The 21,020-nt window shown below is 44.0% G+C and overlaps 2 protein-coding genes across 8 annotated transcripts in view; one reads left to right on the top strand and one right to left on the bottom strand.

Moving 5' to 3' along the window:
• The window catches only part of LOC147638599 (uncharacterized), an 88,109-nt gene that overhangs the window by 17,840 nt on the left and 49,249 nt on the right, over window positions 1-21,020 (bottom strand). For all 7 annotated transcript variants that reach the window (XR_015265946.1, XR_015265942.1, XR_015265943.1 and 4 more), the window contains exons 4-5: window positions 20,432-20,514; window positions 13,754-13,784 (exon numbers count right to left, since the gene is read on the bottom strand). Coding sequence is in view for 2 of the 7 variants with exons in the window: in XM_086798519.1 (XP_086654645.1) it covers window positions 13,754-13,784; window positions 20,432-20,514 (114 nt within the window). In the remaining 5 variants the exon portion in view is untranslated. The remainder of the gene's footprint in view (window positions 1-13,753; window positions 13,785-20,431; window positions 20,515-21,020) is intronic.
• Window positions 14,231-18,845, top strand: LOC147638602 (uncharacterized). Its single transcript, XM_086796703.1, has 6 exons — window positions 14,231-14,359; window positions 14,403-14,479; window positions 16,529-16,892; window positions 16,990-17,637; window positions 17,789-17,935; window positions 18,032-18,845. Exons 1-6 carry the CDS (start codon window positions 14,231-14,233, stop codon window positions 18,485-18,487), a joined length of 1,821 nt encoding a protein of 606 aa, XP_086652829.1. The 3' UTR covers window positions 18,488-18,845.

Raw genomic sequence — 21,020 nt, 5'->3', positions numbered from 1 at the left:
TGAGGCTGTGAATGGCATGAACATGTACCCTGAGTCTGAATGAAAGCGAGCTAGCCTCTCCTGTGTCTCCATCTGGTGTCTCATTCGGATAGCTGCTATCTCTCGGTGACGGAGTCGGGGTGCTCTATGTCCGGTCTGTCTAGGTCTCCTCCTGGCTCTCAATTCCTCTGCTCTCTGTGCGGTCACCCCACGTGGTACATCAGCTGGCACTGGCATAGCTCTCTGGAAGAAATCTGTGAGCTAGGACTGTCTCCCAGCCCTAGTGGGAGCGGGTGTCTGGAGGAGTCTCTCTCGAGAACTATGAAGCTCTAGTAGTAGTCTGCCAAGCTGTCGCTGGTCCGAGGCCTCCATCAACTGATGTAGTGAAGAGTGCTCCTCAAACAATCCTGCATATCTATCTCTGACCCCCTGGTGGGCTCTACATCTACATACAAAGTGATCCTCAGTCTCCACCTCCTCGCGGCACAATCTGCATATCCGCTCAGCTCTGGGAACTCGTGCCACTCTCCCAGCCTCTATCTCTAGCTCATGTGATGAGACTCGTAGCTGTCCAATAGCAACGCGAGAGCTGTGTGGCATGTATACATCCATGTACCGCGGTCGATGTATAAACCCATCCCCTGAGATGCTCATAAAGTGGTCTCTGTAATACAGCATCTTCGGTGGTAGTGGGCTCTCTGGTGCTGTCCATGTCTCCTGTATTCATCACTCTGTTCCTCTCATTGAGAGAGAGAGAGAGAGAGAGAGAGAGAGTCTAGATAGTAGAGAGTAGAGCCTTGTGTGAGAGGCTTGGAAGTTGGAAGTTACTAAGTTAGAAGAAGCTTGAGGGAGAGAGACTAGAGAGAGTAGATACACTCATAGAGTGTAGCTTGAGGCTTGAGGCTTGAAAGTTGAGAGAGAGAGAGTTGCTTGAACTTTGAAAACTTGAAGGGGTGTGTGTGTGGGTGTGTGTGTGCTTGTAGCCTTGTAGCCTTGTTCTTATATAGATATTAGATAGGAAAGAGAGAGCAAGGGCAAGACTCGAGAGAGAGAGAGGCAAGGGCCAAGCCTCAAGGCCCCAAGGCTCAAGCCTAAAGGCCAAGCCTCAAGGCCCCAAGGCTCAAGCCTAAGGGCCAAGGCCCAAGGCCCAAGGCCCAAGCCTCAAGGCCCAAGCCTCAAAGGCTCAAGACCTTGCCAAACGGCTAGAAACGGCCAAGGCAAACGGCTAGAAACGGCCAAAAAAACCCAGTCTGACTGCGCGCAACGGCAGCCGTCCCCGTTCCTACTGCCGTCCCCTTCACCGTCCCTTGTGAGGGACGCCTCCAGGGGGGCATCCGACCGTCCCCTGCCGTCCCCGTTGCTGAACCGTCCCGACCCAACGTCCCTCCGTTCCAACTGTCCGTCCCTTCCGTCCCCTGTGACTATGGATAAATGGGGTGGTCATAGAACACATAGTTAAATGGAACATTTTACTAAAATCCTTAAGAAATGTGCATCAATGTGGAGGTTAAATCCAATTACATTATCCCAGCCAGAATAAACACTAAGGCTTTCACACTTGGACAAAGCAGATTACATTGTGGCACATTGTGGCTTGCCAAAAGATTTTGAAATGATGCCCTAATCCATGCCAATCTTGAGGCTTTAAACTCTTGGCTTTTGAACTAGAATGCACAGCCTAATGAACCACACAATAAACAATGGATGCGAACAAACGCATAGGACTCCCATGCTTCCCACATGATTCATGAAAAGATTTCAGCACTATCCTAGCCTTTCGATCTCACCATGTTACTGTCTCTAAGTAGCCTTAGTTGTGCTGTACATTCTTCTTTATCAGGCAAGTTTTCCTTTCCTTGATGTGCTATAAATCATCTCACATTCTAATTGGTCACTTATCACTTATACTAAAATAATGACATGGCCATCCATGTTTCTTGAGTAATAACAAATGTGCTAACTACAAGAGCATACAAGTGTATGTGACATGTGTAGATATACATGTACATCAACTTCTAATCCTGAACCTTGAAGCAATTCTACCAATATCAGCTATTGATATGAATGAACAATTAACATCTTCTCAGTATGATGTATATATGTGTCATTTAAGTCTATTTAAGTGTAATATCTCTTTAAGTGATTCCGGATTCACGGGGGTGGGCTCTTATAAATGTGACATGTTTTGTTACATGGATGATAACATCATAGAGTCAAATGAATCTCATGCATTAAGAGATATTAAATGAGTTCACAGATGCTCGCAGTTTACCAACCTGGTATTGGATATTCTTACATTGTCCCTAGAAGACAAGTTACATGCTTTTGTCGAGGGACTTACACCCATGTTGTGCACGGATCTTCACAAATATGATCTAGTCAATTTGTCAGCTGCAATTCGCTATGCTGAACACATAGCTGATGTCACATTCACACCTCGCAAATCTTCGTCACAAGGGTGCCCAAGATCTTCGAACTCTAGTACTGGTAAGAAATCAGTTTGTGATGGCCCCAAAACCATCCTTTGGCGGTTCTCAACCTCGACCCCATTCTCAGCCGCAATCTTTCCAGAAGCCTCACTAACAAGATGGGTATTCCTTTGACCCGTAGTTACCAGGAATTTCAGAAACGCCTCATTTGAAACGGGTTTCAGATACATTTCAGAAGTTTCGTATTTTTTGAAAAGACAAAAAAAAAAGTTTCAGACAAAAATGCAATATATATATATATATATATATATAAAAGAATATAGAATGTACAATAGTACAAGAAATAAGTGTTTAGGCCTTAGCCTATTTCTGTAAGCAGAATACTTGAAAAACATGACTCATGAGAAAACACATTATTATTCAATGTAATCAGTGATTCAACTGTAGAAAACACCCATATTCATCTCTCTAGAATCCACATTCCATATTCATCTCTCTAGAATCCACATTCCATACACGATACTGGGCAGCCAAGAGTCTGGTACTTAACACAAAGATAAAAACCATCTTAATAAAGATAAATCATGATGACTGCCAAGAGTCATGACAATCACACAATGACCCACCAAATTCAAAAAAGTACATACATAAATGACTCAAGGCTCACGAGACTTCAAGACTCATCCTCTTGCCAATCATCCTCATCCTCTTGCCCATCATCCTCATCATCCTCTCCATCACGCTCATCCTCACTCTCACTACCACTGGTTAAGTTCTCCTCAAATGCCTCATCCTCATGATCTACTCGTGTCACACTAGTACTAGCCCGTGCCTCGGATTGTGTACGATTTGGATGATTTAGATTTGACTTCGCAAAGTGATGAATATCTACAATAGTGCTCAGAATTACTTCAAGAGTTCTTTCGTCAACATCAATCACTTATATAACCCTAGATCTTATTTTAAGTGGGAGGGAATGTCACGATTTCTGACTAATCTCTCTTAATCTCGCTAATTACAACCTAATCTTGATTTTTAGTAAGTTCAAGGGTTGTGTCCCATCGCAAGGGTTATTATGAAGAGACATGTCCTATCCAAAGGATATGACTCTTTGCCCTAAAGACACTACTATTCGTCTAAAGACATAACTCTTTGATCAAGAGCCACACCCCTACATTCGGGATATGACTCTTCACTTGTACCTCTTCAAGCCCTATTTAATAAGGCCTTGTGTCTCAATGCAAACAACACAACTCTCCCCTCTAAGCATCTTTACTTTTAGTGTTATGTCTCTAATCATGTCTTATAAAATACTAATAGACTAAGAAGTCCTCACAAGAAAACCCACCAAGGTCTCCGAACTTTCTAAGATGGGGAGTGTTTCATTTGTGGCCAAAAAAGTCCACCAGCAAAGAAACTGCCCAAGGTAGCTCATGTGACTCAAGTAAAAGGTAGCCCTAAAATCTCCTCCATTGATACTACAGTTCTAGATTATAGTGCTTGCATGGTATGTAACTTCAACATGTCGGTCTTCGATCCCAATGATCTTATACGGATGTATGGATCAGTAATGGGGACGACTCTGCACATTCTTTTTGACTCTGGTAGTACTCACAACTTCGTTAATACCAAACTTGTGCACAAGTTGAAAGTGAGGCTCAGCCAGGTGATCATGTTTACCTGTAAACTTGGCGGCAGGGCATGGACAAATTTGGGACTAGCAAGTTTCTCAATTTGCTAATCTCTATCCAAGATTACATAGAGCCCCTGGATTTTTTGATTATGAATCTAGATTGAGTTGATATTATTCTAGGACAGGAATGGTTTTTTAGCCATGATGTTCATGTCGACTAGAAGAGTCATACTTTGTTCTTCGATATGGAGGGTCTTTTGATTTGTCTTAAGGGTGATTTTGCAGTCTCACCCTCTAGGGTTGGGGAACCCTGAGATTAGGGGAAAGGCTGTAGGCAAGTTACAGATGGTTGGGGTTCATTATTATTGATAGTCCATGGTTACATGCTATTTATGACTAGATGGTTATTTACAACGGCAATAGTCACTATATAAGTGACTTATGGGTTATTGTGTTGATAGACTGTCTCACTTGATAGTGAGTAGTTTTTAGACTATCTCACTTGACAATGAGTAGTCTTACTCTTGCCATGGACATGGCGCTTCACAGGCGGTCTTGCCAAGGGTCCCTTAGGATAGGCTCTGGTGGTATGGGACACCCGGGGTGACTCGCTTGGCCTATGGCGAGTGGAACCTTAGCCCATGGCTTAGGGGAGATTCCTAATGGAATCTACGGTTGGGAGGCGTGTTTCCCTGCATTCTTCTATGTGTTCTAACCTTGTGTGTTTAGCTTGTGTATCAAGTGATCTTATGGGAGCTTCACAATGTGGTTGGATCCCACATCCATAGTAGCACTGAAACGTGTTTCTTTCATGAAAGAAACATTTCAGAAACACGTTTCTTTCAAAGCTTATTTTAAAAATCATATCTTTGTCACGAATTTCAATGAATGAAATATGTGCACGCTTTTTGATAAGCATTTCCATGTTTTCGTTCGTGGCTCTTCTTCAGTATCAACATCGAATTACTACATGTTAGTGATGACAAGTGTATCATTGTGTACTATGTTACATGTAGGCAGGTAGCGCCCGAGCAAGAGTAACTAGTTACATTCTAAATTGATGTTTTCATGAATTATGTAGGCTTTTTTTTTAATCACTTATCTTTTTACATATTTTAAACATTTACATGAAAAAAACTTGTAGGTAGGAAACTTGTGGGAAACTTTGGCCTGATTTTACAAGCCTGTTTGAAACGCGTTTGAAACATTCAGGAAACACGTTTCAAACAACCTCCTGACTACTATGCGGGCCACAATGGTCACACATACTTGAGGGTGGACTGAGTTCCACAAGGTTATTTTGATTCCAGAACTTTGTTAATGAGATTGTGATGACCTTTGGTAACTTTAAGTTCATTCCAATTTGATGGGGTGTACAGATGTCTGGATCATAGTCACAAAAAAACATGTTTCAAAGAAACGAAACATGTGAAACGTTTCTACCCCAAAACCTTTCGAAACAAATTCCAAACCTCTACAAATGTGGTGTTCCGCCCAAATTCAGAGATTTTTTTCCTCACTTTTCTTTGCACATTTTCACCCGTCGGCCAGATCTGTGCGTTTTTTTCTCCCGCCCTTCGTTGACGTGTGCGGAGCAGCCTATGTGGCCCACCGCCCACCGCCCACGCCTCCCTTTCCCACAGCCCGCCACCTTGCTCTCCCTTCTTCTCCCTTTCTCCTCTTCTTCTTCTTCTCTCCTTCTCTCTTCTCTCCTCTTCTCCTTTTCTTCTCTCGTCTTCTTCTCGAGTCTCCCCGTCTCCCACTCTTCTTCTCTCGTTCTCCCCTTCTCTCCTCTTCTTCTCTCCTTCTCTTCTTCTCTCCTTGCTCTTCTCTTATTCTCCTCTTTTCTTCTCTCTTTAGCTTCTTTCCTCATTCTCCAATGTCTTGATTCTTGCCCAATTTCTCCTTTCTTTTCTTCAATTTTGCAAAATTCATCCTTAATCAAAGCTAATTTGGCATCTAATCAAGTGATTTGCACATAATGCCTCGCCGAAACACGAAGGATGACACCTCCGATGTATGGGAAGACACCATTTTCCTTCATACGTATAGGACTTCCAGTACATAGGTACGGGACTTCCGGTACCAAGTGTGTTGTTTGCAAGTATTGTGGTGATACCTTGCGAGCTAGTAGCACGTGGGTGAGGGCTCATTTCACATGGGAAGGAAAGTAAGGTTCACATGGTTGCTATTGTGTGAATGAGGGGATATTTTATTCAGATGGTGGCTCGGAGCAAAAGTTTAATGAAGTGTGGCCACTTTCGCACACTTCATTACCCCGAGAGAAAATTGAAGAGATGACTGAATAGGCAAGGCAACTTGAGGCTTCAAAAAATCGTTTGGGAGAGGAAGCACTGGTCTCACAACCGTGAAGCATATCAAAAGAGGGTACTCATGCATCTGGCGGTGGTAGTCATACAACATCACACGTGGGAGTTGGTGGTCCTTCGGCTTCACTCTCTACAGCTATTGGTGGAGCACCATTATGTCCGGCTACGGTAGAATCTCCTCTCATGGGTGAGACATTGTCAGATTTACCCATGGATGAACCACATGTTTCCATGCCTTCAAGTAATCAGCCCTTCAAAGTCTATAGAAAAAAGAGGGGTCAGTTGACATAAGGGAGTAGAGAATGGTCCTAGAGATTGGCATGCACATTAAGAGATTGCCCAATAACATTGATCGCGTTCCCGCCTATCATAAGTTCTACTATGCATTCGTAGCCGCAGTCGCAGCAGGAGCTAGCGGCTTGCATCCTATCAATTCTGAGTCTTTGAGAACCACACACTTGACAAGTCAAGTCAATCAAATCCAGAGTGAGTTGACGGGATTGAAAGCATGTTGGCATCGGTATGGATGCTCCATTGTCTCTGATGGATGGAGTGACATGGTCAGTGACTCCTTTTCCCTATTTTATTATCTTACAAGTAACAAGTTACATTGCAATGACTTGAATGTTGACGCTTGAGACTTGAAAACTCATAAGTTATAACTCATTGACTTGTGAGTGTCTTGACTCTTGACTCTTATGACTTGTTTCTTTTTATGGTATGAAATTTCTAGAGGCAACAACACATAATCAACATCTTGGTGTCTTGTTGTGCTGGCACAACATTATTGTGTATCATTGATGCCTCCACGCCCGGCTAGTGCATTACTGGAGAGTGGATTTATGAGAACATTAGGCAAGCTATTGAGGAGATTGGACCATAGCATGTGGTCCAAGTCTTCACAGACAATGGTTCAAATTGCACAAAGATGGGAGTTTGTGGAAAGGGATTATTCAATCATTGTGTGGACTCCATGTGCTTCTCATTCTCTAGATTTGATGATGGAGGATATGGCTTCGATTAGTTGTGTAGAGCCCATCTTGGAGACAGCTTTGCAGATCATAAGGTTTATCACTCGCAAGACACAAGCTTTTGACACTTTTTAGAGGGATTTTCCATTATGATCTTGTGAGGCCAGCAAAGACTTGCTTCGTCTATCTCTTTCTTGTACTTCAAAGGTATGAAATTTACAATTTAAATCATGATTCATGAACGTTCTCTTTCTCTCTACTAGACTCTTGATATGAATTTGAATTTGTAATTTATCACTCTAGCCTCTCACATAATCCACTTCAAGATGGTGCAAACCTAAGACTCCCTACATCGACTTGTTTGTAGCGAGGAGTGGGGAATGTGGGCTGATAGTCGGAAGCTTGATGCTCATCTCATTGTAGAATACATCTTGAGCATGGACTTTTGGGATGAGGCTAAGGCTACTAAGCAAGTCGTTGCACCCCTCTTTTTCATCTTACGATTCTTTGATCATAAGGGATGCACCATGAGCTTATTGTACCACTACATGCAGCGCCTTAGGCAATCCATGATGACATGTAAAGCTTTGTTGAGGGACAGGTATGCGATTGCAACTCTCTTTGCTATGCAAATTGATACATGCAATGATCGATCATCAATGTCATGACTCATGTAAAACCCCTAATTACGTCATTTTTTTAAAAAAATCGATGTCTTTGCCAAAAAGTGATGGAATCTAATTTGTTGCATGCTCTTACTTTTCCACAGAAGTGGATAGTTCTTTTTAAAGTAGTGAAGAGATCGCGCAAGGCTTTACCATAAATCCTTGGTGTCATCCGAAAAGCCACTGAGTGGCAGATGGCCTGGACAATCATGTTGGATGGTGACTTAACCCAAGACAGGATGGGAGTCAGGCAGTCTTGTGGTGATGGTCATACTCTAGGATGCCTAGGCCAAGGTTTTAAAATGGATTATAGATAGCCAATGGAACCGATTGCAGGAGCCAGGGACACGGATTGGAGTGTGTACATGGTGGTATCTTTGATCCTTGATTTTGCATAGATTGGATTGATCCTCTAAGTTGACCTAAGGTTTGACCTTGGTCTTCAAGAAGAAATGTGGTTGCTTTAAGGCTACGATATAGGGAGGAAAGTGGGCCAATCCATCTATGATCAAATGCTTAACATACTTTGATGGTATGGGACGCCAGAGTGTATTCTCATGTGGAATCTCTCGAGGCTTCATGGGTTTCTTGACTGGGACACTCTATGCTTTGGCATAGTTAACCTATGGTAACTGTGAGGAGCAGTGTCGGTTTGTGAGGGACAACAAGATCAAGAACTTTCTTGGTTGTGTGAGCATGGCATGTTAGCCGTAGGGTGATTCCTCACAGTTTACCATAGGTTCACTATGCCAAAGCATCCAGTGTCCCAAACAAGAAACCCACGAAGCCTCAAGAGAATACTCTGTGGCATCCCATACCATCAGAGCACACCCCACATAAAACATCCGTTAAGCATTTGATCATAGGTGAAATGGCCAACTTTCCCCCCTTTATCGTGCAACCAAATTTTCCTCTGAACACCAAGGTCAAACCTAAGAGGATCAATCCAATGCAAAGTCAAGAATCGAAGATACCACCATGTTCACACTCCAATCCATGTCCCTAGCTCCTGCAGACAGCTCCACTCGCTGTTATATGCAAGATGGGGTGAGGTTTGCCTAGTGCAAGAGAGTAAGATCACAGCTGGTGGGGAGAAGAGAGAGAGAGAGATGATGACCAACAAGATAATCAGCACAAGGGCAAAAGGGATTGAGGGAGTACAATAGTGGTGGAAAGCATAAATTCATTATAGACGGTCCTTTTTATAGGAGAGAACCCCTTTACATATTCTAAAGCATATGCTGCCACCACTTATGTCTTATGCCAAATATGATGCCAAGTATCCCCAATAGGTGTCACTTTGCCACACATCACTACTTTACATAATATCCTTCTAAGAGGTTGTTTCCACACAAAAGACTTATACACACTAGCGGTTGTTTACACACATTGGCACCGCTTTATTTAAAGCCTACATACAGTGCTAGTTTACAAAACCACCTAGCACTTCTTTATTCCCACATTAATCACTATTAATATTCAACATTCCCCCCCCCATAGTCATAATGTGGCTGGAAAGCCCAGTCATCCTCGACTAGGTTTACTTTTTCTTTTCGATGTTGCTTCTTGTCGTCGGAGGTAGAAGAAGCGGAGTTTGCAGAGTCTTCATCAGCTTTCAAGCCTCTTCCGATGTAGTGTCCTAGCTTGTGGTAGTAATGACACTTTCCTTTCTTCTTCTTGGTATGACGAATCCACTTTGCCTTTGTTCCTAGAGAAGTAGGCCTGGTCTCCTCATGACCCCTAGATCTGTTTTTCCTTGTCTGCTCCTCATGGAGAAGTAATCCAACCAACTCCTCAAAGGATATAGGATTGCCTCCTCCTCTCATAGAGAGATTTAGAGAAGTATGGAAACTCTGATAGAACTCAAGTAAGGAGTTAAGAATAGTGGAGACCAACTTTATGTTATCAACTACCTCATCTATATTCAACAGTTGTTCCTTGTCTGTAACCTTAGTAAGATGATATGCGATGGAGCCAATGAGCTGATAGCTCAAGTGGTGAAGGTGTTTGCCTAGGACCAAGAGGTCCTAGGTTCAAAACCCCCCTTGGTGCTTCCTCGACAACATCGCCTATACGGGCGGTGAAAAATCAGTAACTACGGGAGGATCTTGGGCCTAAGGCCAGTTGGAAAAAGAAAAAAGAAAAACAAAAGATGATTTGCGATGGAATCACCCTCGTTCATGGTCAAGTTGTTCAGTTTCCACGTCAGGTACATGACTCATGCTTCATTACGAGACTTGAACATGGTCTCAAGGGCCACCCATGCAACCCTTGTAAACTTGCACGATCAGATGTGAGGAACAATTTATCGCTCGGCTGAAAGAGCTATACCTAGATGAATCTAGGAACATGCCCAAATTCACCTTTTAGGAACGTGCATGTTATATACTCATGGTAGTCAACCCACCAGACTATATAACTATCAACTCCATTAATGCATCGCTCGACTGAAAGAGCAATCATGGCCATTGCATATTCATGGTAGTCAACCCACAAGACTATATAACTATCAACTCCATTATGCATAGTATGGACTGACAGAGCAATCATGGCCATTGCTTGAGGATCACGGGCATCCCACCGTCTCTGATCTTCAATGAGTCTAGGAGGCAATGCTGAAATGCCTGACACAACTTGTGCCACAGTTTGAGTTCCCGGGGAGGTGCCAAGAGTTGGTGCTACAAGACGACGCTCTTGCCCCGTGATAATCTCCCATAGCCCCCTGGTTATTAGGAGACTAAGCTCTTACAAAAGTAAGAGAAAGAGAGAGGTACGGGATTGTGCACACAAGGCACTGGGATATGTCGGGATTGAAGGTGCGATCGTCATCGACATATACCAAAAACAGGGTGTATACCTGAAGAGTTAACACAAGACTCCATGAGTGTTGCACAGGAACATGACTGTGCCTAGATGATATGCACAAGTACAAGTGTGTCTATGGATGCTTCCACTTCACAAATCTTCCCCTTATGAATAAGAATCTCCAAATATGTAGCACAAAGGCTTTGAATTTGTCAATAAAATGTGTATGAAAAGGAAAACCCCAAAATATATGTACCTCTGTGAACAAGATGGTGTGAGTTGTTCTTCTTCTCTCTTTCTCTCAAAAGAAAACACACAACAAGGCTGTGGACTCAACTGAGGTTCAGCTATGAGCTGAGCTAAAGCTGGAGGAATAGATGTGGGCGAGGTAGTGGCAACGGTGATGATCTCAGAGGACGACAGTGGGTGGTGTTGGTCTTAGAGTCGGGTGAGACGGGGGACAATGGGTGCAGGCCAACTGAGGTGGCAGAAAGTGGACGCAGGCGCCCGCAGAGGCGGAGTAGAACTGCCACTGGTTGAGGTGGTGCACGTTGCAGTAGCGCCGACCAGCGGCGGTGGTTGGCTGGGCACTAACGTCCACCCTGTGGCTGGCTGCGGCGGGCTCTAAATAGTGGCGCTCCACAGATTGCAGCTTGGCAAGGAGAGCCAACAGCTTTGGTGCCAATTGTATGCAAGATGGGGTGAGGTTTGCCTAGTGCAGAGAGCAAGATCACAGCTAGTGGGGAGAAGAGAGAGAGATGATGACCAACAAGATAATCAGCACAAGGGCGAAAGGGATTGAGGGAGTACAAGAGCAGTGGAAAGCATAAATTCATTATAGACATAGGTCAGAGAACCCCTTTACATATTCTAAAGAATCTGCTGCCACCACATATGCCTTATGCCAAATATGATGCCAAGTGTCCCTAATAGGTGTCACTTTGCCACACCACTACTTTAAATAATATCCTTCTAAGAGGTTGTTCCCACACAAAGACTCATACACACTAGCGGTCATTCACACACATTGGAACCGCTTTATTTAAAGCCTACATACAATGCTAGTTTCCACAACCAACTCGCACTTACTTATTCTTACATTAATCACTATTAATACTTATCAAAGGTCTGTATCCATCCGGAAACCTCAGCCCAGGCATCCTAGAGTGATCATCACCACAAGATTGCCTAACTTGCAATCCTGTCTTGGGTTAAGTCAACACCCAACATGATTGCCCGTGTTGTTTGCCACCCAGCGGCTATCCAAATAACACCAAGGGTTCATGGTAAAGCCTGGTGTGATCTATCATGGGACTTGTGCATTATGGGCCAACCAAGCCAACTTTCTTGGTTCTGTGAGCATGGCATGTTACCCGTAGGGTGATTCCTCACACGCCCTCTCGTGATGGCCAAATAAAATTGATGCATTGAAATTGTACATGAGAGATGAGAAGTTATGCTTCTTGGTCTTAGACTAACACCAAATGACGGTTGGACTATTTGATACTCCAAGGTGGACGTGGTTCCACAAGGTTATTTTGATTCCAAGACTTGGGAGTCATGTGGATTTCCACTTGTTCAATGGGGTGTAACCCAGACATGTTAGAGGTGGAATATGCTATAACCTTCGTCTTCAGGATCATTGTTAATGTGATTACGTGGACTTTTGGTTCATCCCAGTTTGGCAGGGTGAAATTGGCCGATAGCCGTATGCTGTCTTCGGACTATTCAAGGGGACATGGGACGTACACAAAAGTTAATGCAGAGTTTTATGCTTGCCCTAAAGTAGACGTGAGTATCTACTAGTTATGTGTGAAAACACTATCTCCATTCAGTCCTAGTCATGGATTGGATTAGGGGAGAATGTGTGCATACTCGAAACAAGTGTGGAAATTGGTTATGCAGATCAGTGTTTATCAATAACCATTGCAAGATCCATTTCGTATGACAAACGTCTTGAGCTATGGGTCTGTGCTTGGGTTGTTCTGGTGAAACTATTTGCTTGCAATTGAATGTTCCTTATGGAGTACTAGAACTGTCATTAAGCAAGGTAGATCTTTGTAAAGCTGAATTCTTGCTTTGGCAAAAGTATATGCCAGTGGACTTGAGTATATGCTATAGACAGATGTCCAAATCCAAGTTTGTGCTTATGGGTGTTCTCCTTATGCATTTGCGAGGACACGAATTAAATTAACAAAGAAAGAATGTTACGTCTCGACCGGCCAAGTGTCAAGGCTAGGGACGTGTGTGCTAACCCAAGATCAAGGTTAGGGTTAACCCATGATTAGGGTTAAGGCTTAGCAAAGGGTGTGGGGACTTGGAGGGTTCCCACGTAGGCTAGCCACTAAGGGCGCTAGCAAGAAGAGAGCTTGATTGGCTATGGACTTGTAAATAATAGTAATAACTAGGAGCTATTTATGGCTAAAAGCTTAGGAATAAAGCAAAAAAGCTTTATAAATAAAACCATGCCACTTATAGCGGGGTTATTACTATATAAGTAACCTTGGGGTCACTTATTAGACACGAGACCAAAGAGCCACATAGTGGTATGTGGCTACTACAGAGCGTGCAAGATCTCATAGCCATGGAGGTGTCAGCGGCGGCTACAGCTCGGTGCCCGTGAACCACCATAAAGGTGGGGGAGAAGGGGAGACCAATGGGCATTTAGCCCTACATATAGAGGGGTCAAGTTGACCCCAACCCACTATGTGGGATAATACATTGCCACATGGTAGTGTGAGGAGCTGGAGGGCAAGAATTCATTTCAACATTTCTATGATCCAAAGGCTATAGTCCATAGTTCAACACATAAAAATTTGCAATGCTATTCATCCAGCAATACATATGTGGCATGTCATAGATAAACATGTTGCTTCACACCCAATCACAACAAAAAGACAAGACTAAACACATGTGGAGCATTGTAAGTTTCAAATTTTACCTTCTTCTCAGTTCGAAGTTTCTTTTTTGCTCTAAAAAACAAAGTAAAAAACAATCAATTAATCTCTCTCTCTCTCTCTCTCTCTCTCTCTCTCTCTCTCTCTCAAAAAGTAAACCTTGGGAAGACCAAGGTTATGATCTTTAACACCTCCTCATAGTGGACACGTAGATCTACACACAACAGTTTACATATAGTGGGGAGCCAGTGGAGCATGTGACCTCTTATGCATTCCTTGGGATCACTTTTACTGGACCGTGTTTCTCTATGTGGATGGCAGCCAAAATCAGATTGATGCGCAGCTATGCAGCCTTGGGCTCACTTGAGAGGCAATGCTCACAAATACAGTTTCAGGAGCTGAGGACGAAGCTTTGGCTATTTGACACACTAGTCACACCCGCACTACTATATGGAGCTCCCATCTGGGGTCCAAGTTTATACCACAGGAGGAGACTGAGGGAGGAGCCAGTTGAGACAGACATGAAGGATGTGTATGATGGGTGGAAGCTGATGGAGAGGCCACTAGTGATTATGATCTCACGCATGATTAGAAGTAAGCCATCAGTGCCACACGAGATTGTGCGGGCGGAGATAGGGGCTGCACCGATTGTGAGACAGAGGCTATTTTCCAAACAGTGACATACTGGCACAGATTATAGGAGCTCCCACTAGACAGATACCCCAGGCTCGCCCTAGAGTCCTCGAGATAGCTGGTGTTGGTATGCCCAGGTGAGCACTTTGTTTGGTATGCATGGCATGCAGATGGAGGCACTCCCTCCGTTCTAGTATAGCATAGAGGTGCCCTCCTTTGCTCTCAGCCGCACAGAGCTCAATAGGGTCATCAGGAAGGGCATCGTGAGACTAGATACTCAGAGGACTTGGCACCCACCGTCTAGCCCCTTGGGACGAAGATGGACTTTACAGGGACCTTTTTCTTTGCATGACAGAAGACAGCTTCATCACACGCCCGCACTAAATGGACACACATCTGTCATTTGGGGTGCGATCTGCGATTGGACAGATCTGCACCTCATCCCATCAGTTGAGAGTGGAGACAGCCAGATATGGGCCGAAGGCAACTGCACCACAGGACAGGATATGTCAGCTTTGTCACAGAGAGGCTGAGATAGAGGCCCACTATGTATGCAGATGCCCAGTATACTATGAGATTAGGGGGAGGTTGCACTGCCTCTTCCGAGATGGATTTGGACCACTTTCCATGATCATGGATTTCCCAGACCAGAGATGCTTGGGACCTTTCCTCTTGGAGCTTCACAAACACAAGGAGTCCCTTTTGCGGCCTAGACCTGCGCCCATGTTGCAACATCCTATGTGGGATATTTTAGGGTGATATGAGAGCTGCACACTTTATGTTTTGGGATTAGATCTCATATTTCAACTCTTATTACTTTCTTTGATTTTTATTTTTAGTACTCAGGATGATGTATTTCATGGAGATTATGTAACCTTTTGGTCTCATAGGTCATTTTAGCCTTTTGAAGACATTAATACAACTCTCTCTCTCTCTCTCTCTCTCTCTCTCTCTCTCTCTCTCTCTCTCTCTCTCTCTCTCCGTCTCTTTGCTCTCTCTCTCTCCCCGTCTCTATACATCATATACATCACTATCCGCCATCGACCGATGAGAGACATCTTTGGATAGTGATGTATATGATGCTTACCTTTGTTGCTGGAGTTTCCTTCCTAGATGTTATCCATTAGGAGCTCCTAGTACCTTACTTTTCCTCATAGTTGTTGTTTCAATTTCAGTTAGTTGTTTAGTTGTTGCTCACAGTGGTCAGATGGGATGAGAAGGCCCGCTTTATGTGAATGTGAGTCGTTACTAGCTAGGCCTGGCTTGACATTAATGCATATTGCAGTAACTTCACACCAGAGAAATCAGAATTTGCACATAACGTGACAGATAAGGGGAAACACCATATGTGTCATTATTTGCAAATACTGCAGAGTTCTCCCAACAAGGTGAAAACATCTTGTTGGGAAACTTTAATGCATGAACAACACGGGAGCAGGTATGGACATTATACTTCCCGGAGATGCCATTATGTTGTCAGACTGGGTTGCAGGAAACGTGCGTTGGAGGCGGGGAAACGCCGTTTCCCTGTTTCTTGGTTGGTGTGCACGTTTCCCACCTTGGAAACGTGAGGGGAGGTTTCCAAAGCTGGGCAGCGTAAACCTTTATTTTCGTGAACCTTACAACTGGTCGTGCCCCTTTTTACAAGCTGGGCAGCATTTTTTATTATAAAGTTGGGTCCCATTTTAATAAGCGATAAGTGGGCAACGTAAACTTGGGTCCCGTTTTTTTTTTTTAAAGAAAAAGGGACGTTTGAAGATAACGTAGTTTAACAAATACATTAATCAACGCCCTTCTCTGTGAACACACACACAGAGACTCACTTCATACACCTGCACACATCCCACACAGAGACTCACCTCAGTAACCTCGCCTGCATACCTCTCTGCACATCAGTTTTTTTCATGCAAGAAGAGGGAGAAAATAACCAGCCGCCTTGCTTTTGCTTCAACTGTGTCCCTCGCTCTATGATTTTTGAGCCTTGTACTTGCCCTCTTAATCTCAAAAACTCTCTCACACTAGCCCATGCTATCAGAGAATGAGATCTTAGGTGCAAATGCATTCACTTTGTGTTGACTCCTCAGTGGCTTTGCTCAAAGACTCTTCAATCCGAGCAAAACTGCCCGCCTCAAACAAAAAAAGGCCCAGTATTTAGATAAATTCAATCATGTTTTCTTCTCCTTCAGATTCGGTAACCCCTTAATCAACCCTTTCAAGCCCAAACCACCGGTTGCCCCTGAGCCTCTTTGGAAGTATGTTACTGCAATTGGCGCATTTGGTAGTGGGAGCAGCAAGAAATGGAGGTGCTCTTTCTGCAGCTTGGAGTTCTCATGCTCATATCCTCGAGTCCGGGGCCACTTGCTTGGTATCAGGAACCAAGGTGTTCAACTTTGCTGCAAAGTGACTCCAGAAAACAAAGGCAACATGATGTGCAAAGATAATGAGAGTTCCAATAAGAAGCAGAAGACCAATGATTTTCAAAAGCAGAAGGCTCAACCCTCAGTGGCAAGTATGTTCAAGAATGCAAGCAAGGATGAGGTCGATGATGCAGTTGGTAGATTTTTTTTATGCATGTGGTGTGGCCTTCTCATTGGCTCGCTCCCCTTATTTTCATGCTATGGTAGCAGCAATTGCCTCTTTTGGCAAGGGATACAAACCGCCCAACTATGAGAAGTTACAAACCACACTTCTTGACAGGGGCACAAGCAGAATATGTAGTCGTCTCACTGTGATTGAGTCGACATGGTCTCACTATGGATGCTCCATAGTGCCTAATGGATGGACAGATACCGCGAAGAGACCATTGATTAATTTCATGGTATCATGTCCTCAAGGTGTGGTCTTCAAGAAGTCAATAGACACCAGCGGCAGCCAGAAGACGGGGCAATTTATTGTAGAGGCTATCAAGGAGATAATCACGGAAGTTGGAGTTCATAATGCGGTCCAAGTATGCACAGACAATGCAGCAAACTGCAAGCTTGCAGATCAGCTAGTGGAACTGGAGTACAAGCACATATTTTGGACACCATGCGCAACTCATTACTTGAATCTTTTGTTTAAAGATTTGGCTTCGATAGCATGGATGGATAGGGCAATCGCCAAAGGCAAAGAGTTGCAACAGTTCATTCCAAACCATGACGCCACGAGGGCTATGTTCAGCAAGCACTCCAAGCTAAAGCTTATCAAGCCGAGGGACACTCACTTCACTTCCAACTTCCTTATGCTCCATCGTTTAGCAAAGGTAAAGACTCCATTGAAGCATCTTGTCACGAGTGAAGAGTGGGATCAATGGAAGGTACACAATGGCTCAACAAAGGAGATTGAGGAGAGAATCTTGTCTGCTGCATTTTGGGATGACACTAGGTATGTCAAGGTCTTGTGGCCAATCATGGCAACGTTGCGCATGGTTGACAAAGATGAGCCGTGCATGGGTGTTGTCTATGAAGGCAACGTTGCGCATGGTTGACAAAGATGAGCCGTGCATGGGTGTTGTCTATGAAGGCATTGATCAAATGCTAGAGAAGGTCAAAGAGATCTTGTCAGCAAAAGTCGAAGGGGATACGATGTACGAGGAGATAGATGGACTTGCACAGGCAAGGTGGGAAATGCTTCACGCCACAGCTTTTCTTCTTAACCCTAGATTGTTTTCAAAGAACGCACATAAGGGCATGGATGTGATGAAGGGGTAGAGGCAAACATTGGACCGAGTAGCCAAAGATGGTGCAGAGAAGACAAAGTACAAGGCACAACTCTCGGATTACATTGGACAAAAGGGGGATTTTGGCGAGGATGGTGTGGCGGATGACATGCTTAATCTCTCTCCTGTTGCATGCTGGGAGAACTATTATACAAGTACTCTCGAGTTGCAGAGGCTAGCCATCAGGCTCTTGTCACAGGTGTTCAGTGCCTCAGCATGTGAGCGCAATTGGTCTACATATGGATTCATTCACTCTATCAACCGCAACCGCCTAGGGCACAAGAAGACTAAGGACTTAGTGTATGTGCATAGTAATCTCCGGTTGATTTCTAGGAAAGAGCCTTCCTACATCTCAGGGCCATGCCAGCAGTGGGATGTTATTAAGGAGGATGCTTTAGAAGAGTGGAGGGAGGATGTGATTGATGACGAAGACGTATCAACCATGTAACTGTTTTGTATTATGATCAATGATTGATTAATGAAAACCTCTCATGTTTTGCCTCAATCTACTTTGGTGTGCATATGAATTTGTATTTTTTCAAGTATTATGTCAGCCTACCCCCGACGTTTCCTTGAAGTTGAGTTTGCCGTTTCGGCGTTTCCTCCTGTTTCTTGGGGTTTAATGTTTCCGAACCGGAAACTTTTCATGCAAGCTAGTTGTCAGAGATCGACTTGATTGAGATGGGCCTCCAGAGGGCCAACCAAGATATGGAGAATGCAACAGCATATGGTAGACAATTCCTACTCTCATACCACACATCTTGAACTTCACCATCCTTCCTCCACCCATACCAACCGACCACACACCTTTCTTTCATGATCTCATGCCCCACTTTACCGCCCACACCCACACCCCTTGCCAACACCTTCACCCACATCCATTTCTATCGCAATCTTGACCACGTCTATGAGGACCACCTCTCCCGCCACATTTCAACCCTACACTTATCTCTCCCTATCTCCACCATTACATCCAAACTCTCCTTTATCATCCACGACCCCACCCACACCAGCTTCCCATATACCACATGCTCCTCGGTAAGTTTGCCAGTCGGCTCCCAAACCCAAAATGGGTAGTATGATGAAGAGTGCAAAACCATCAGACTTCACCTCTTATGTGAGAGAGAACATGGGCTGATTTCAGCACGTGAGATGCAACGCATCTTTTGTGTACTCACTCGTTGAAAGAAGCGTGCATTTCTCGCCATCAGAGAATAGGAGTTGTACTAACTCTTTTTGAGCGAGGATAACTCAAAAGCTTGGCGCATTCTTGAGGGAAAAAGAACGCCCAAACCTATCACAAACCCTCGTCTCTGGGAAGCCTATGCACGACAATTGTATGATGTGCCAAACCAATCTATACCATAGATGTCACACATCCCTCTCCCTACATCATCTTACCTCTTTGATTCTCTCAATGTCACTCGAGCAAAAGATCATGAGGATCTACGGGCGAAACACTTTGCCCATGGGCTCCACGTATTGACTACCATTCTTGCAAATCTTTTTAACAGAGCACTGTGTGAAGGCTTCCCCCCCTCTTGGATGACCAACGCCATCGTCCCCATCCACAAAGCAGGAGACCCCATGGACCCAAGTAACTACAAGATCATGATTGGCCACACAATGGCAAAGATCTATGGAGCAGTACTAGAGGACATGATGAGCTCTATGGCGGAGAGGATGGGAAACAGAGCATTAGACCAGGCATGCTTCAAGAGAAACTTCTCTACTTTGGACCATATCTTTACTTTATGGGCATAGCCCTGATCCCGTTTCATAGAACGCTTGCAGGACCTCCAATTCTCACATGATATGATATGGGGTGTCATGGCACTATATGAGGCAGTACTTGGCCGAGTATGTGCAACAGACACCCAATGGACTCTCGGGAAACATATGTAGACAGGCCTCAGTGGAGATTGTGCAGAAGTATGTATACCTTGGAGTCACTTTCAGAGGTCCCCAGTCGCATGACCACCACTGCCACTAACCAACTAGCGAGGGGTTATGCCTCTCTTACACAAAGAGAAAAAGAAATCTGCTTTCTATCCTTCCAATTTCCACGAGGTGGGGATCTCAAAACTAGACTCTTAGCAGGACCCAAAGATTAGTTCATGAAAGGAAGGTCATGGTCAGGTTATCACGTGCTGTTGGTGAGATTGAGACAGACCACATATATTGCCTTCCCCTCCACCCAACTGTCTACAATTTGTATTTAGCACAATTTGATGTCACGCTGCTGCTAAAATTTGAACTTTCCATTAGAAAAGAAAGGCAAACCAGCAAACCTTGCACTGTTAACTTATGTGTCATGTAAGGATAAGACATACCCTTCTAGCATTTCTAGCTAAAATTTACATGCAGGTTGAGCTTGAGAAAAAGGCTAAACCTCCAATCAACAGTGCCATAAAGCTGATGCATCTTGGCTTGTTCATCCCGTGCCCTTTGAAGCTCTCCACTTGCCAGCCTGGCCTGTCAAAAGCCAGCAGTGCTTTTAAAAACTGCCTGCATATTTGCTTCAAGAATCGATACACAAAAATAGCCAGAATCCTACACAAACTAGTATAACTCAAGATTCTCTTGTTCTACCCATGCAACATTCTTTAGGGTTTTCCAGTGCAAAATCTTTGTTGTACCCTTCCCTACAAAAGCATGAACTCTAGTTTTCCAATGCTGAAAATACAGGGCTACAGGAAAGGTCTTACAAGGGGTTTAAAACAAAACATGAACAAGCATTCAATAAAAATATGAACAAACCAAGACAACCTATATGAAGTTTGAACACCCCATGGTGGCTTGCCAAGGCCAAATGGTTTAGATCTGAGATGAGATTGGGCTCCATGCATGCGTTGTTGGGAATATTCACATTCACAGTAGTGAAAATGTGTAATGTGTTAGTACATAAAAAGGTGCTAGGTGGTTGTGTAAACTAGCACTTGATTGTGTGTGATCTAGGGCTTAAATGACACAAGCCAGAG

The sequence above is a fragment of the Cibotium barometz genome, chromosome 5 (genome assembly GCF_041138505.1).
Source record: "Cibotium barometz isolate CiBa-2024 chromosome 5, ASM4113850v1, whole genome shotgun sequence".
In the NCBI taxonomy this organism is placed as follows: Eukaryota; Viridiplantae; Streptophyta; class Polypodiopsida; order Cyatheales; family Cibotiaceae; genus Cibotium; species Cibotium barometz.
The sequence above is the reverse complement of the archived record's forward strand: the minus strand, read 5'-3'. Positions and strand labels throughout refer to the sequence as shown.

What these genes read in the sequence shown, in the direction of transcription:
- LOC147638602 (XM_086796703.1), top strand. Translation starts at nt 14,231, where the DNA reads ATGAAGGATGTGTATGATGGGTGGAAGCTGATGGAGAGGCCACTAGTG. An exon ending in AGATAGGGGCTGCACCGATT is followed by an intron (nt 14,360 to 14,402) that starts GTGAGACAGAGG and finishes ATACTGGCACAG; the next exon opens with ATTATAGGAGCTCCCACTAG. An exon ending in AAGAGTGGGATCAATGGAAG is followed by an intron (nt 17,638 to 17,788) that starts GTACACAATGGC and finishes TTGTCTATGAAG; the next exon opens with GCAACGTTGCGCATGGTTGA.